The 16,065-nt window shown below is 40.4% G+C and overlaps 1 protein-coding gene across 2 annotated transcripts; it reads right to left on the reverse strand.

Annotated features, from left to right (window-relative positions):
* Nucleotides 1-7,456: 7,456 nt before the first annotated feature.
* Nucleotides 7,457-14,975, reverse strand: pfkmb (phosphofructokinase, muscle b). Of its 2 annotated transcripts, XM_079680956.1 has the most exons (22): nucleotides 14,779-14,972; nucleotides 13,593-13,666; nucleotides 12,627-12,704; nucleotides 12,212-12,401; nucleotides 11,874-12,039; nucleotides 11,530-11,574; nucleotides 11,234-11,342; nucleotides 11,062-11,157; nucleotides 10,892-10,984; nucleotides 10,651-10,776; nucleotides 10,450-10,514; nucleotides 10,302-10,365; nucleotides 10,059-10,205; nucleotides 9,913-9,983; nucleotides 9,706-9,793; nucleotides 9,462-9,614; nucleotides 9,222-9,386; nucleotides 9,081-9,142; nucleotides 8,743-8,854; nucleotides 8,548-8,647; nucleotides 8,355-8,460; nucleotides 7,457-7,695 (listed from the first exon to the last, which is right to left on the reverse strand). In XM_079680956.1, exons 1-22 carry the CDS (start codon nucleotides 14,861-14,863, stop codon nucleotides 7,557-7,559), a joined length of 2,334 nt encoding a protein of 777 aa, XP_079537082.1. In that variant the 5' UTR covers nucleotides 14,864-14,972; the 3' UTR covers nucleotides 7,457-7,556. The 2 variants fall into 2 exon arrangements, with proteins under 2 accessions (XP_079537082.1, XP_079537081.1); XM_079680955.1 differs by having other exon boundaries at nucleotides 10,059-10,365; nucleotides 14,779-14,975.
* Nucleotides 14,976-16,065: the final 1,090 nt, after the last annotated feature.

Here is a 16,065-nt window from a genome sequence, read left to right on the forward strand (position 1 = left end):
GCTGTGGCCAACTGATGTTAACGATCGTAACTGAAAGGCTGCCTGCCAAACGTAAACATTCAGCCAAACTCTCGCGAGAGTTTTACACTAGACGGATCCTTTCTAGCCATAACCTCCCGCCCGGCTAGTTGGTTATGGCTAGAAAAGATCCGTCTAGTGTAAAACTATCGCGATAGTTTACAAGTCACGTGGCTGAATGTTTACGTTTGCAGGCAGCCTTTCAGTTACGATCGTTAACATCAGTGGGCAAATGATGGTGGGAAGCTAAACCATCTATTAATTATGTCAATGACAGGGAGTGTGATTGTTGAAATAGGGTGTTAGCGGTCTTGCTGTTCAAAGAAGAATGACAACACTGTAGATCACCAACACTATGGTTTATTTTTTATTCACAGGCAAGTCAACGTTGTCGCAGTAAAAGTCCCAATATAGCTCCTGGTGCAATACAATGTTCCCTTTCAGTGTTTTACTATTATGTCTGATGTTTCTCTATTAATATTACTGCTGCATTAATGTGTATGTTGCATGTTACTGCTGTAGGTGTGTTTCCGAGCCGCTCCAACGAGAGTTACAACGAGAACGTGACGTCATATTTACATTAGACGGATCATTTCTAGCCATAACCTGGCTAGAAAGGATCCGTCTAATGTAAATATGACGTCACGTTCTCGTTCTAACTCTTGTTGTAATCGGAGCGGCTCGGTTGTAATCGGAGCGGCTCGGAAGCGCAGTCACGCGGCTGAATGTTTACGTTTGGGATGGTGAGAAACTAAACTATATTAGGTATGTAAATACTTGTTAGCGGTCTTGCTGTTGAAAGAAGAATGACAACACTGTAGATCAGCAACACTATGGTTTATTTTGTATTCACAGGCAAGTCAACGTTGTTGCAGTAAAAGTCCCAAGATAGCTCCTGGTGCAATAAAATGTATGTTGCATGTTACTGCTGTAGATGTGTTTACCTCTTTTATATCCCGTTGGGTAGTTTAATCTGCAGCAATGCATCATATTCTATAATATCATCATATATGTCTAGCTTTGTCTCTGTCGTATCTTTCAAAAGTAAAGTGAAACAGCTGTTTTCAGCTTTGTGATGATGCATTTTCCAGCTGATCCAAGAGGCTTTTTAAACACCTTACTTGGCTTAAGAGGGAGGGGAATTTTCTCAACACATAAAGGAACACTTTATCCTTCAGTTTATCACAAACATTACATCAACACATTTGGAGATCCTAATTTGAATCCAGTCTGTAATTTGATATTAAGGTTTTAATAATGAAATGAGGTCATGAATCGAGTTCAAGGTTAAGATCATCTTTATTATCCTATGTACAAAAATTAACATACAACATTAATATAACAGTAACGAATAAAACAAAATAACATTATGCAACTCTGATCTTCTTGCTGATACTTTTCAAAGTTACTTTTACATTTGCTCTACTTCTCCTGCTACTGTTTGCTCTGCTTTCAACTTCTCTTTCAACTCTGCTCTTTACTCTGCTTTCCCTGTTTCCTCTGTTCTCCTCTCCTCATCTTCTCCTCAGACTATCCTCCTTTTGCTGTATCCTCTCCTCTCCTGTTCTCCTCTCCTCATACTCTCCTCCTTTTGCTGTCTCCTCTCCTCTGTTCTCCTCATCTCCTCTCCTCCTCAGACTCTCCTCCTCCTTTGCTGTTAGATATTTAGACTGTAATGACAGCTTATGATATACTTTTTATAACTACATAAATCACATGCAACGGATTAAAAACGTTGTTTTACTTACCACCTCTTTACAGCTCCATTCATCTCCAAGCTTCCAACATTCACCTGGCGGTGGTGCCTTGGATGAAAACAACTTTTGATATGATACAATACAACAACAATAGTTAACACCTATCCACAGCAATAAGCACAATGAGAAGACTAATGGTCTCTTTTATACCAATTTCTATTGGAGTGAAATGAACTGTGCCATGTCACATAGGATTGGCTGTGTTTTGTGAATATAGAGGAGATGGCAAAAGTAAATATACTTTGTTCTTACCTAAAGCATCTATCCTCCTCTTCGTACCCCTGCCTGCTCCTCCCGCATTAGACTCTGGGGACTTAGCTTTTAAAATCTTGTTCAAGCTGTCCACTCTGTAGTTGGATCTCATGACCTCAGCTTTATGACCCACCCGGCCTGAAAAAGGGTGTCTACGATGGCTGGTACTGAGAGGTGTTATGGTCCTCTTCTGCCTTTTGTGTTTGGGGGGCGTGAAGGTGAGAGGAAGACTACTGTCATGTGGGGTGTGTTGCTTTACGCCCTCCAAAAGATAATTTAGTCTTGATATCACTGTACACATGAACGTCTCATCCTGTAAGTGGTATGTGTGCTCAGTAATTTCCTGCAACAAGGTCCCACACTGCTGTCGTTTCCTATCTCTTGAGGACTTTGAGTGGTTACCACTGCTCTGATTACAACGAGAGTTAGAACGACGTCTCTTCCCGCGTCCCGCCCACCCCGACCCTTTCCGATTACAGCCGAGACGCTCCGATTACAACGAGAGTTAGAACGAGAACGTGACGTCATATTTACATTAGACGGATCCTTTCTAGCCATAACCGGGTACCAGAGGTTATGGCTAGAAAGGATCCGTCTAATGTAAATATGACGTCACGTTTTCGTTCTAACTCTCGTTGTAATCGGAGCGGCTCGGCTGTAATCGGAAAGGATCGGGGTGGGCGGGACGCGGGAAGATCGCGGGAAGATCGAGAAGAGACGTCGTTCTAACTCTAGGAAACGACAGGAGTGTGGGACCTTATTGCGGGAAATTACTGAGCACACATACCACCTACAGGATGAGACGTTCATGTGTACAGTGATATCAAGACTAAATGATCTTTTGGAGGACGTAAAGCAACACACCCCACATGACAGTAGTCTTCCTCTCACCTTCACGCCCCCCAAACACAAAAGGCAGAAGAGGACCATAACACCTCTCAGTACCAGCCATCGTAGACACCCTTTTTCAGGCCGGGTGGGTCATAAAGCTGAGGTCATGAGATCCAACTACAGAGTGGACAGCTTGAACAAGATTTTAAAAGCTAAGTCCCCAGAGTCTAATGCGGGAGGAGCAGGCAGGGGTACGAAGAGGAGGATAGATGCTTTAGGTAAGAACAAAGTATATTGACTTTTGCCATCTCCTCTATATTCACAAAACACAGCCAATCATCCATTCCAATCCTATGTGACATGGCACAGTTCATTTCACTCCAATAGAAATTGGTATAAAAGAGACAATTAGTCTTCTCATTGTGCTTATTGCTGTGGATAGGTGTTAACTATTGTTGTTGTATTGTATCATATCAAAAGTTGTTTTCATCCAAGGCACCACCGCCAGGTGAATGTTGGAAGCTTGGAGATGAATGGAGCTGTAAAGAGGTGGTAAGTAAAACAACGTTTTTAATCCGTTGCATGTGATTTATGTAGTTATAAAAAGTATATCATAAGCTGTCATTACAGTCTAAATATCTAACAGCAAAGGAGGAGGAGAGTCTGAGGAGGAGAGGAGATGAGGAGAACAGAGGAGAGGAGACAGCAAAAGGAGGAGAGTATGAGGAGAGGAGAACAGGAGAGGAGAGGATACAGCAAAAGGAGGATAGTCTGAGGAGAAGATGAGGAGAGGAGAACAGAGGAAACAGGGAAAGCAGAGTAAAGAGCAGAGTTGAAAGAGAAGTTGAAAGCAGAGCAAACAGTAGCAGGAGAAGTAGAGCAAATGTAAAAGTAACTTTGAAAAGTATCAGCAAGAAGATCAGAGTTGCATAATGTTATTTTGTTTTATTCGTTACTGTTATATTAATGTTGTATGTAAATTTTTGTACATAGGATAATAAAGATGATCTTAACCTTGAACTCGATTCATGAACTCATTTCATTATTAAAACCTTAATATCAAATTACAGACTGAATTCAAATTAGGATCTCCAAATGTGTTGATGTAATGTTTGTGATAAACTGAAGGATAAAGTGTTCCTTTATGTGTTGAGAAAATTCCCCTCCCTCTTAAGCCAAGTAAGGTGTTTAAAAAGCCTCTTGGATCAGCTGGAAAATACATCACAAAACTGAAAACAGCTGTTTCACTTTACTTTTGAAAGATACGACAGAGACAAAGCTACACATATATGATGATATTATAGAATATGATGTATTGCTGAAGATTAAACTACCCAACGGGATATAAAAGAGGTAAACACATCTACAGCAGTAACATGCAACATATATTTTATTGCACCAGGAGCTATCTTGGGACTTTTACTGCAACAACGTTGACTTGCCTGTGAATACAAAATAAACCATAGTGTTGCTGATCTACAGTGTTGTCATTCTTCTTTCAACAGCAAGACCGCTAACAAGTATTTACATACTTAATATAGTTTAGTTTCTCGCCATCCCAAACGTAAACATTCAGCCACGTGACTGCGCTTCCGAGCCGCTCCGATTACAACCGAGCCGCTCCGATTACAACGAGAGTTAGAACGAGAACGTGACGTCATATTTACATTAGACGGATCCTTTCTAGCCATAACCCATAACCCGGCTAGTTGCACAAGATGGCGTCTATCAACTTCCGGCGGCTGGGTGTGAGCCCGAGTACTTCCGGTCTTCGCCATCACTCACTAGCTGTGTCCCAATTCAGACCCAGCCTCCTGAGGACCCAGCCTCGCGGAGGACCCAGCTTGGGTCCTCCGCTGACTGCGAAATGAAACGGTCTACGGAGCATGTCCTTGTACGTTACCGGCAGTTACGGCAGTTGCCGCCCCGGTCACCTAGCAACCAGCTGCAGTCACAAGTGCCGGTAATAATTTCTGACATTAGGCAAAATATTTTCAAACTGTTTTCAAACCGTTTTCAAAGCTGTTTTCAAAACTGTTTTCAAAACTGTTCAATATGGAGTCAGATCTAGCTGTACTTATTTTGGTGTTATATAATGTGTTTAAATTATTTTCCCGAGGTCGCAACAGGCCCCCGTGAAGAGGGCTTCATTCTCCCCGCGCATCTGGATAAATTGGGCCCAGGCTTGCCCGTGCTTTTACCAGCAGTCCGTTCTGGTAGTTGACCAGGAAGCAAGCCACATTGAAGAGCTCCTCAATGCTTCCACACACAGACAGTGGTATGGCTTTGTCAAATAGTTTGTTCTCTTTGACTCTTCTGATGCACCTCTCCAAATGGACCCTAAACCTGGGCAGTAATTAGTGATGGGAATCATGGCTCTTTGAAGGGAAAATAAGCGAAATAATCACCAGGATAATGATTGACTGTATTGCCAGACCTAATGTCAATAATCTTCTTTGTAAACATGACACAAGGTGGCGCCATATCCATGTCAGTGAATGTACTACTTTGAATTTACCCTCTGTATGTGTTAAGTAAATAAAGTTGTCTTGCCTTGAATGAAATTCACGCAACTCTTTATATTAGATACTGTGTTTTTAAGTGGCGATGGAGATTATTTGTTGATCCTGCTTTAAAGGATAGTTTGCCTTTACTAACGACGCTGAAGTTGGCTTCCGATTCAGAGCATCCGATTCGGCAGTTAAGGGGAAAGTTAAGGACATTTAATTTAAAGCGCTGGGCGAACAATCCTCCGTGTTTGAACCTCTTAAATCGCTGCATAGCCGATTTATTTGGACTGGATTATCCCAGAGAGTCTAAAGATTATTTATAACCCAGTTTGAGATTTGTGAAACCTTTATTCTATTTGTGAAAATACAAACAAGGAAATGTCAGTGCTTTTTTCGCATCCTGACCACATTAGACCAGGTCCTGATCTGAAGCCACTATACCTAGACTCATCAAATCTGGACTGGATTATCCCAGAGACTCTAAAGATTCTTTATAACACAGTTTGAGATTTGTGAAACCTTAATTCTATTTGTGAAAATACAAAAAAAGGAAGATTTTGCTGCTTTTTTTTACATCTAGATCACATTAGACCAGGTCCTGATCTAAAACCACTAGACCTAGACTCATCAAATCTGGACTGGATTATCCCACAGAGGCTAAAGATTCTTTATAACACAGTTTGAGATTTGTGAAACCTTAATTCTATTTGTGAAAATACAAAAAAGGCAGATTTCAGTGCTTTTTTCCTATCTTGACCACATTAGACCAGGTCCTGATCTAAAACAAGGGGTGCATTTCACGCCGGGAGTGCATAATTTGGCACAACACCGGTGTTATGCATGCCCACTGCACCTCGCGGGAGCACGCAACAGCGTAAAGCAAAAACTCCCAGACATTTCAATGATTTGTACGGCAAAGTTAGGTCTGGAAATGACATAACGGCATAACACCGCAGCCCTGCTGCGGGGAAACGTTGGCGCTGTTCTGTGTTTGTTCTAATCCGTCAAAATGACGGACTGCTTTCAGATTTTTCCGTCATTGTTAAAAAAGATCCGTAATAGACGGAATATATTCGGTTAACGCGACCTCTGTGTGGTACACTAATGTTTGATTTCATTTCAAACCTTTATTTATTCCGATTGGTCCCTTGAGATCATAGATCTCTTTTACAAGGGAGACCTGCAGCAATTTAAGTTCCACATGAAACATAAAACAACATAAAAACAAACAATAGAGGATATCATACAACATATTTAGATACTTAACATTTACAAATATACCCATTCTTTCAGAAAGCATTTCACTTAGACGTGCTTTAAAAACATTCAGAGAAATAAAATTGCTCAATTTCAATTTTAGCTGTAGACTGTTCCAAGCAAGTGGAGCTGTGCACATAAAAACTGTCTTACCTAAGACAGTCCTTACTCTTGGCCCATCTAACAAGACTACATCATGCGATCTCAGACAATAGCTGATTGCAACTTTCTGCTTTATCAGTGAACAGATGTAATACGGGAGTTTGCCCAACATAGCTTTATAAATAAATGTGTACCAATGACTGACAGTGAGTGATGGCGAAGACCGGAAGTACTCGGGCTCACACCCAGTCGCCGGAAGTTGATAGATGCCATCTTGTGCAACTAGCCTATACAACAGTTCAAACTTCCCATCATCGAGAAAATGCAGGGGCAAAAATATTTTCATATGGACTTCTGTCCAAATGATCTTTACAGGGCTGAGGGGGGGTTGAGTGAACAAAGCTATATAAATGCAAACGACCATTACTTATAATAAACCATATTTAAGGTAATCTATTTGTAATCTTTTGTTTTAATTAGATTATTTAATAGGTCTGTGGATTGAAAGGTAAGCAAACATGAATGTGACATGGAATTTGGAAAAAGTATGAATTAGATATGACTAAGTTGAGATTTCAATTGAACTTATATAAGGACAGAAAGGACATTTGATAACAGAATAAAACAACTGCAATGAAAAAATAAGTTATTGGAGGCAGCTATAAACCAGACCACACAAATACAATGTCATTTGTTTCTGTAAAAAAAAAAATCACCTGTGAGACTTGCTGTGTGGGGATATACTTGTGATCTTTATTTATATTGCACTTTTCATAGTCGGTTTTTACAAAGTGCTTTTAAGAGAAGACAAATATACATACAACGGCAACTAAGGAACACCAGCTCTCTTCTTGATGACATGTTCTATCTCAGCCTTTTCAGTTGTGTCCAGATCCGTTTTGTACTTGGCCAGGATTTTCAGGATGGGCCTCAGCTTAAGCCACCACTGTATCTTGGGAATACGGTGCCTGTGGAGGACAACATTTGTCAGTGCAAAGCTGAAACTGAAAACAAGAACAATACTCTTGAAGCCTAGGAAGTCAAATTATTTAGGTAAGGTATTTCAATTAAAGCTGAATTACGTGATTGCACTCACCAAGGGGGCTTAAGCTTCATATTCTTACTAGAATAGCTTTCTCTTAGTTGGTAATACTTCTGCTTTATTTGGTAAATTACACATCACATGTCATATTAACCTATCAACTCAATTTGATTTGATCTGCAGTGAAAAAACTGAAACGTTGCCTTTAAATAAATAAACAGATTTCACATAACTGTATTAGGTTAGCTGAAAGCAATAATATTTAGTTAAAATACAAATATGTAGTTTCAACTTAATATTATTGCTTTCAACTAACCTCATACAGATATGTGCAATTTATTCGGACATAATACATTTCATTAAAGGCAACATTTTAGTTTTTTCAGTGTGATAATATGTCTTGCATTTTAAGTCTTTGTAAAGCACTTTTAAAACTTGTTTTTCAAAAGCGTTATATGAAGTTATTTTTAATAATGACTTTAATTTACTTTAACCCTGGGTTTTCGAAACACTTAATAAAACAATGTCAGTAAATATAAAACAATGCAGAAGAGTTGAAGTAACAAATTGGCAGGATAGTCTTACTCAAAGTCAGTGAGATCTTTAAGTTCTGACAGAGGCTGGAAGACCAAAGATCTCTTCTTCATGCCCAGCACACAGGCAGAATCCGGAGAGTTGGCAAAGATACGACCTGGAGGTTTTAAGATAAAAATAAAGTATACATGATTCCAGAGAGCACAAGAATAATCACACCACAATATTACAAAACAGTCCTCACCATGTCTGTAACAGTCCTTTAGCTTGTCAGTCAACCATAGCACTGCCTTGATCCCCATTTTGGTGGCAAAATTCCTGTCGAAGGGACTTGGAGTTCCACCCTTAAAACACACAAAAGGTTTCCCTGTGAAATTAAAGCTGATGGCAAATAAAATGAGTGCCAACAATAACAGAACATCTGCATCTGATGGCTCACCTGCTGCATGTGCCCAAGTACATTCTTCCTGCAGTCAAACACACCCTTGCCTTCCTCTGAATACAGGTTGAAGATGAAGTCTGTGGTATAGTTGGCATTGGATTTCTCATTTCTGAAAAATATGTTTAATATTGTGTGAAAATATAAGCCAGACAGGTGAAGTTCAAATATAATATTATGATTAAATGTACATTATCTGTTACATGTTGTTTTAAAGTTTCCCCTTCACCTTTTCAAAATATTAAATGCAGTTGTGCACATCTGACACATGAGAATGATAGGAATAACCACTAATAACACTCATTTGCTCAACTAATATCTGTGGTTGGGTAACAAACCTCAGAATCAGTCCTCTCTTCACTGTTGTCTTCATCTTCTCCACCAGATGTTCCACATTCAACTATGCACAAATCAACCATTACACCACTAATGCATGTCATCCCTAAGCTAGTCTCTTTAATACATTTACAAGGACAGACCTCTAGATCATGAATGTTGAACTTCTCCTCGTAAATATAAGCAAAATCAGCACCAGATGCCAAGCCAGCCATGGTTGCCAGGTAGCCGCAGTGTCCTCCCATAGTCTCAACAATGAACACTCTTCTCTTGGTGCCCGCAGCAGATTGTTTGATCCTGTCACATGTCTGAAAAAGGGAGATGGTTTAGATTTCGTTTTTTGAATTTGTCTTTGTTAGTTTTGTGCTCTCGAAGAGTTTTACCATGGTTATAGTGTTAAGTGCAGTGTCAGCGCCAATACTGAAGTCAGATCCAGGAACATTGTTGGAGACAGTTGCAGGAACTACGACAATAGGAATACAAAGTTCCTCAAACTTCTCTCTAGCCTGCACCATCTGCAGACCCCCAGCAAAAGCCTAGTGAAAACAGGAAGTAAGAAATCAGTAACTTGGCATTTAAATGCTGCGGTTAATTATTGGTTAGTGACTCTTCATTTTGACTGCTTACCTCAAAGCCTCCAATAATGACTAGAGCATGAATGTTGAACTTAGCGATGTTCAGACTGATATCGTCCATGAAGTCTTGTGGCAGTGCCCTTTATAAAAAGGGGGAACATTCAGGATACACATGCTTAATGGTAAGTTCCACGTTTATTTAATAAGACAGAATCATGCCCTGAACCAATCAACAGGGTGGCTTGTTGCAATATCTCACCTTTTTGTTCCCAGGTTGGAGCCCCCCTTTCCAGTCCATCCTGCCACTCCAGACCAATCAATAGGCTCAATCTGTACAAGGAAAAAATGCATGCTCTATCATGATCTGAAAGAAAAAAAGTGTTGTTTTATGTGAGTGTAATTTACCAATCCATGAGCCAGGCCATCGAAGCTGTCGTGCACTGCCAGCATCCGGTGGCCCTGCAGGAGTCCGACCCTGACTGTTGAACGCACGGCAGCATTCATCCCAGCACACGGAGCTCCCACGTTCAATATGGCAATGTTGATATTACTCTGGCACGGCCCGTGTACATTCACAGAGACATTTGTCAGAATACATTTCCCACTGTGAGACAGTAAATGCACACAAAGATGGTTCAACTTTCTCACCTTTTTTTCCGGGATGTGCACATGAGCCAGCATTTTGTAAGTGTTCCAATTGTTCTCAAAGCTCCTATTACACAGAAATGTATTTGCATTCACATCTCCAAACAACACTAATTATTTGAAATAGATCATGCAAAAGTGCATGTCTCACTTTCCCCTGAGCATCACCGCATCGTCAAACCTCCCTTCACCCATGGCTATGGTGACATCTTTAGTCTGATGAAAGGAAACAGAATTGAATAAGAACAACAATAAAAAAAGCAGAAACTTCTTGCTGATTCAAGTCACTTCTTAATTCAGTATACAATGTATAAGAATGATTTGTTTTGCGAATGGGCCAGATCCGACTCACCACTTGAACACACTCCATAAGAGGCAGCCTGACAGCCATGTTTCCAGACAAACTGACCACACATGCAGGAGTTTCTGGTGTGGCCTGCAGCAGAGCCATCACAGCCTCCACACCCATCCTGCTGGCCTGAATAATCAAAAGCAGACACTTAGAGGAGCAGGTCGTTTGTGTTTATTCAAAGTGAACACAGGAAACAAGACGGATTGGTGAATTTGTAAAAGGTTTGTGTGTGACAAATTACCAGGATTCTGTCAAAGGCGGAAGGCGTTCCTCCTCTCTGCACATGGCCTAAGATGGTGGTGCGGGTGTCAAAGCCCAGTTTGGTTGATACCAGCTGCACAGAGAGATTATCATTGTATTTCTTATATGAAGAGCCACTCTGTATATGTGTACATTTCTGCCTATACTGACCTTTTTGACGTTGTCACATGTGATAGCTTTACCACTGCGGTCCATCGCTCCCTCTGCAACAATGATAATATTCAAACGGGAGCCACGGCCTCTTTGCTGAAAATGAAAAAGAAAACGTTCAACAACCCAAGCAGACTTTTCTTATAGCACAGTCATTAAAAACGATATTTACATCTGTCAGTCTTCTGCACAGATGCTCCTCCCATCCATCCTCTGGGGGCATCTCTGGGATGAACACCCAGTCAGCGCCACAGGCCAGGGCAGTCACACAAGCCAGGTAACTGTAGGTGCAGAGTCATACACTGAGGTTCAAATGTCTTGTATTAAACTGAAAATGAAGTATCCAAAGATTATGTTCCATATTATAAATTTGACTTTTGTCAAAAGTAACCAGCAGTGAAGCTTCTTTATCAATTATTTTCCAACCACATAACAACCCATCCTGCTCGCAACAGAGACTGTACTCACCCACAGTGCCGGCCCATTACCTCCAGGATGAAGGTTCTCTGGTGACTGCAGTGCACAACAACAAATTTAAGATCAAGACTGTTAAAGTTGCATGGCAAGTCTATCCATCAAATACATCTATGAATGGTTACATGCAGGGTATGACATTAGCACCTAAGTTATTCAGATTTAAGGATACGTGATATATTTTTTATTTCTACTGTCTGGTATCACTAACAGAGAGTTTACAATCCTGAAGTGTCAATAGATTCAAAAAGTGGTATCGAAAGATATAAATATTCCTTGACCTTTGGTAGAGGCAGTTGAGGAAAACACTTCATTTTAGACCCTGGTTACGTGCATACCTCTGTGCTGTGGTTGTGATGGCATCCACTATCTCTATGATGCGATGCAGGGCAGAGTCAGTGCCAATGGTCATGTCAGTGCCACAGAAGTCGTTGTCAATGGAGCCCACCATGCCAACGATGTGGAGATGGGAGGAGGCCTTAGCCTCAGCTGATGTGACCTTACCTGGGACCACAGGTGACAACACTCTCAGATACCATTTATTGAAATAACTAACATGCCTAAAACAACATAAACGTGTATGCTAACATCAGTAGAGGGCTGATATGTGAATATAGATCTTTAATTTGGGGTTGTGTTGCTAAGAACAGTGAATTATGGGGTAAAAGTCTCTAACCAGCTTTGAGTAGGATTGCCAGCAGCTCGCTCCACTCTGTTCTGAACTGGTCGGCACCCGTCAGACTGCCATCACCTCCGATCACACACAGGTTTGTAATGCCGAGCTTAACCAAGTTACAGGCGGCCTTGGTGCGGCCCTCCTTGGTACGGAAATCCTGACAGCGGGCACTTCCAATCACAGTCCCACCCTGCAAGAGAAGAAGGGCTAGCGTTATCTGAAACCTAATGTCTAACGTCCATTAAGTTCTGAGCTATTTAATGACATGTGGCATTTAAATGACCATTTGACCTACAGAACTGCATTGTAAAGGTTAAAGATCATCCATTCCACTAATTCGTCACAAGTTAAAAACAGAGGTGAGATAAGAAACTTGCTGATGAATATGCTTTTACATCTTCGTGCTTGTTCTTACCAGCTGAAGCATCATTGAAACACTCTCCCAAGTAGCTAGGCGGATATTGTCTCCTCCATCCACCAGACCCTGGTAACCCTGTCAACAAAAACAAAATATCAACTTTGGGAACAGAGGTCATTGCTAAATAGAAGCTTTAGCATTAATGATACATACATATTTTGACTCTACAATGTACATGCTGTTAAATACCGTCAAACTATGTGCAAATGTGCTTCATGTGCAATATATACTTTATATACATATGCCATCTTTAATAACTGTAATATATACCGGGCTGCTAAATCCTAAGAACTGTTACAGGATTTGATTTGTTTTTGATCTGTATTTTTGAAAATTATGTAACTTCTTTAAGTTTTATTCTTTTTTTAGCATATTGTTTATTATATTATAATTTAGTACGTTTTTAGCATATTGTTTATTATATTATAACTTAGTACTTTTTTTAACGCGTGTAAGATATGCAACACTAAGCGCTCTGTGGCTCTTTCCTGCTGTAACGCTGCAAATTTCCCTCTGTGGGACTAATAAAGGTATTCTGATCTGATTCTGACATCTTTTTCAGTCAAAACAGTGTTTATTTTAATTTTATTGGGATTTGCAGCTTATTTATAGGTCAGGTTGATATTGTGTGAGAGGCCATGGGGTAATGCTGTACACATTTTGTGTATTAAAAGCAAATCTAATAGAATATGTATTGCCATTTCTCATGCAAGAATGGAAGACATTTGCTGGTTTTATCTTCAGTATCTCCAGTTGTAAGCATGTGTTGCTTTGCTCTGTTTATATGTTGTTTGAATAACTTTTGTGGTTTTAGTTTATTGAACAGACAGCACATGCAAGCTACGACCTGGAGTAATGAACATGAGGGGCATTTTCAACAATGTTTTTGAATTTGTTTTGACATTGTAGAGATCAAATGATTAATAAAATAAAATGATAACAACACATTTTAACATGTTTTACCTCATGGACAAAATACACCTTGGCTCCAGTGTAAATTCCCACTCTAACTGTGGCCCTCACTGCTGCATTCATACCTGTAGGCAAAGTGTTTGAGTACATTGTAATTAAAGCGCCTTGTGCTCATACAGTGATCAGTGATAGTGGAAATGTATTCCAAGAAACACAAATAGGCCGGCACCCTTAACACGCAGGGGTTCGCTTAAAGGACAAGATGTGGATAGATTAACATTATGGGTGCCACTGTCAAGAGAAGCTACATTTACAGTGTAGAGGAGTAGAGGAGAGAAAGAAAATGAAGGAAGGCCGTCTCAGTTCACCTCCCTGCTTTACAAACACATGACAGAAAGGTCATAGCTCTAAAATTAGCCCTCATAACAGATACAGTGTTGAAGAGAGAGAGAGGAAGGAGAAACATATGAAGAAACATTGACCTGTGGAAATCAGGATGACTAAAATGGTAAAGTTGTAATGACGATATTGGAGAGAAAAAAAGAAAAAGGGTGAGGGTTAGCAAACTCTGAAGTTTTGTATTATAGAAAAGTCCCGTAAAGTCTTATCAAGATTTAGGCAGAAAAACAGATGGATGAACAACTCCCTGTGTCACACCCTCAGATGCTAAGGGTTGGGTGGGGTGACTGACCTACTTCCCAAAGGTCACAGTGGAGATGTTCCTCATCAAGTTAAAGGTCAGTTGAAAGCTGTCTGCCTCAGGATTCCTAGACGCTCTAGTCATTCTTGTGCCCTTTTCCATAAGTTAGCTCAATGAGATAGAAGGTCAAGGTAACTCGGTAGCAATAGCTTTATCATTAAAGTATTATAATCACCAGTAAAAATACACGTGTCAAATTTGATATAAAACTGAACGCAATTATGATTGAATATAACACTTAGATGGTCTAGACTTTAAGTAAAACTTTTATTTCCAAGGCTATACCTACCTTAAGGTCTTTCAGAACACTTAAACCCACGCTATACAGACATTTGTAGGCTACAGGTATTGTCAAAAACGACCAATGACTATTTTATATTTCAGGGTTTCTTGATCACTTGTGAACAATGTTTCACTATTTGTCTCTAAACCGTGCTGTTGAGATACAAGGAGCTTCCCACCTGCTGAGGCAAACACGCAGCACACATGCTCTTAGCACTCCACGCTAACATGCCACCCTGGACAGCCTTCACTTACCCTGGGCATCGCCTCCCGAGGTAAGCACGGCGATCGACCGACCCGCTCCCATCTTGGTGGGGTCGGTGGAAGGCGGTTGTGCCATAGTCCTGGAGCAGAAGTCCGCTGAGGGAAAGAGGCCTTCAGTGTAAATCTGTGTGAAGTACAAGGAGCCTCTCACCTCTAACTCTGCCTGCGCTATGGAAAGTAATACCAGAGGCAAGAGTGCCCACCTTAACTATCCACTTGGCAGACATCGAGACACACATAGTTGCACATTTAGACACACACATAAACACACACACACACACACACACACACGCACACGCACACGCACACACACACGCACACACACACACGCACGCACGCACGCACACACACACACACACACACACACACACACAGGCTATTAAAAGTATTCAGCCTCGTATCTGTTAATCACAGTGGGTTACTTTTATTCTTTTGTGACACTTATCTTTAGAAAAAAAATGAAAAACCTATAATATCTGTACATTTAAATATAAAACACTAAATAATACATTGTATAATCTTTGCACTTACATTTTTCACAATTGTTCCCATTTCAAGATGCATGCCCATGAGGGAACAGCAGTTTTGACACTAATCCTGAACACTGACCACTGCAGGGCAAGGTCATCCCTATTTTATTTATAATTTTTTAATTTGGGGCCTTGTCTTGCTGGAAAATTTGACTTCCTGGTTAAACTACTTTTGCAGACTGCGGCAGTATTTTTGTTTATAACTCCTTATAAGAGAGAAGGGTAAACTATACTCAGATATGATTTGCTTGTATTAATATACGTCAAAGTTTAGCTGGAGAAGTGAAAGGCATGGGAAGCAAAGCAAGGCATTTTAGGCATTTAACTATCTGCTGTCACAGCACCTGCAGGTACAACACCAATTAAAGTGTGTTTTTGGGCACCATATACAATTACATTATGGGAAGGTGATCTCTGAAAGTGTTGTGTCTTTAACATTTCCATGTCAAGGTAATGCAGTCAAGCTTACCAGTGACCCCAGGTTGATCACAGTTTGAAGTCGGCTTGTTTTCCCATTCAGATGTTGAGAGGTCATTACAACCTGAGAATGGATAACCATAACAGTAACCCAAATTGTATCCATAAGGCATTCCAGAGTGCATGGCAAAAGGGTACTGACATGATAAACCTTCCCTTATAAAGACAGAACACTCAAGCATTATTCCTCCACACTTTGTCTCATCTAAAGCACCCATGATCACTTTGTAACATCCTCTATCTGAACATGTCAGGTTAGTTTACTCCCACT

Source organism: Notothenia rossii (assembly GCF_949606895.1).
Source record: "Notothenia rossii genome assembly, chromosome: 5".
Classification (NCBI taxonomy): domain Eukaryota; kingdom Metazoa; phylum Chordata; class Actinopteri; order Perciformes; family Nototheniidae; genus Notothenia; species Notothenia rossii.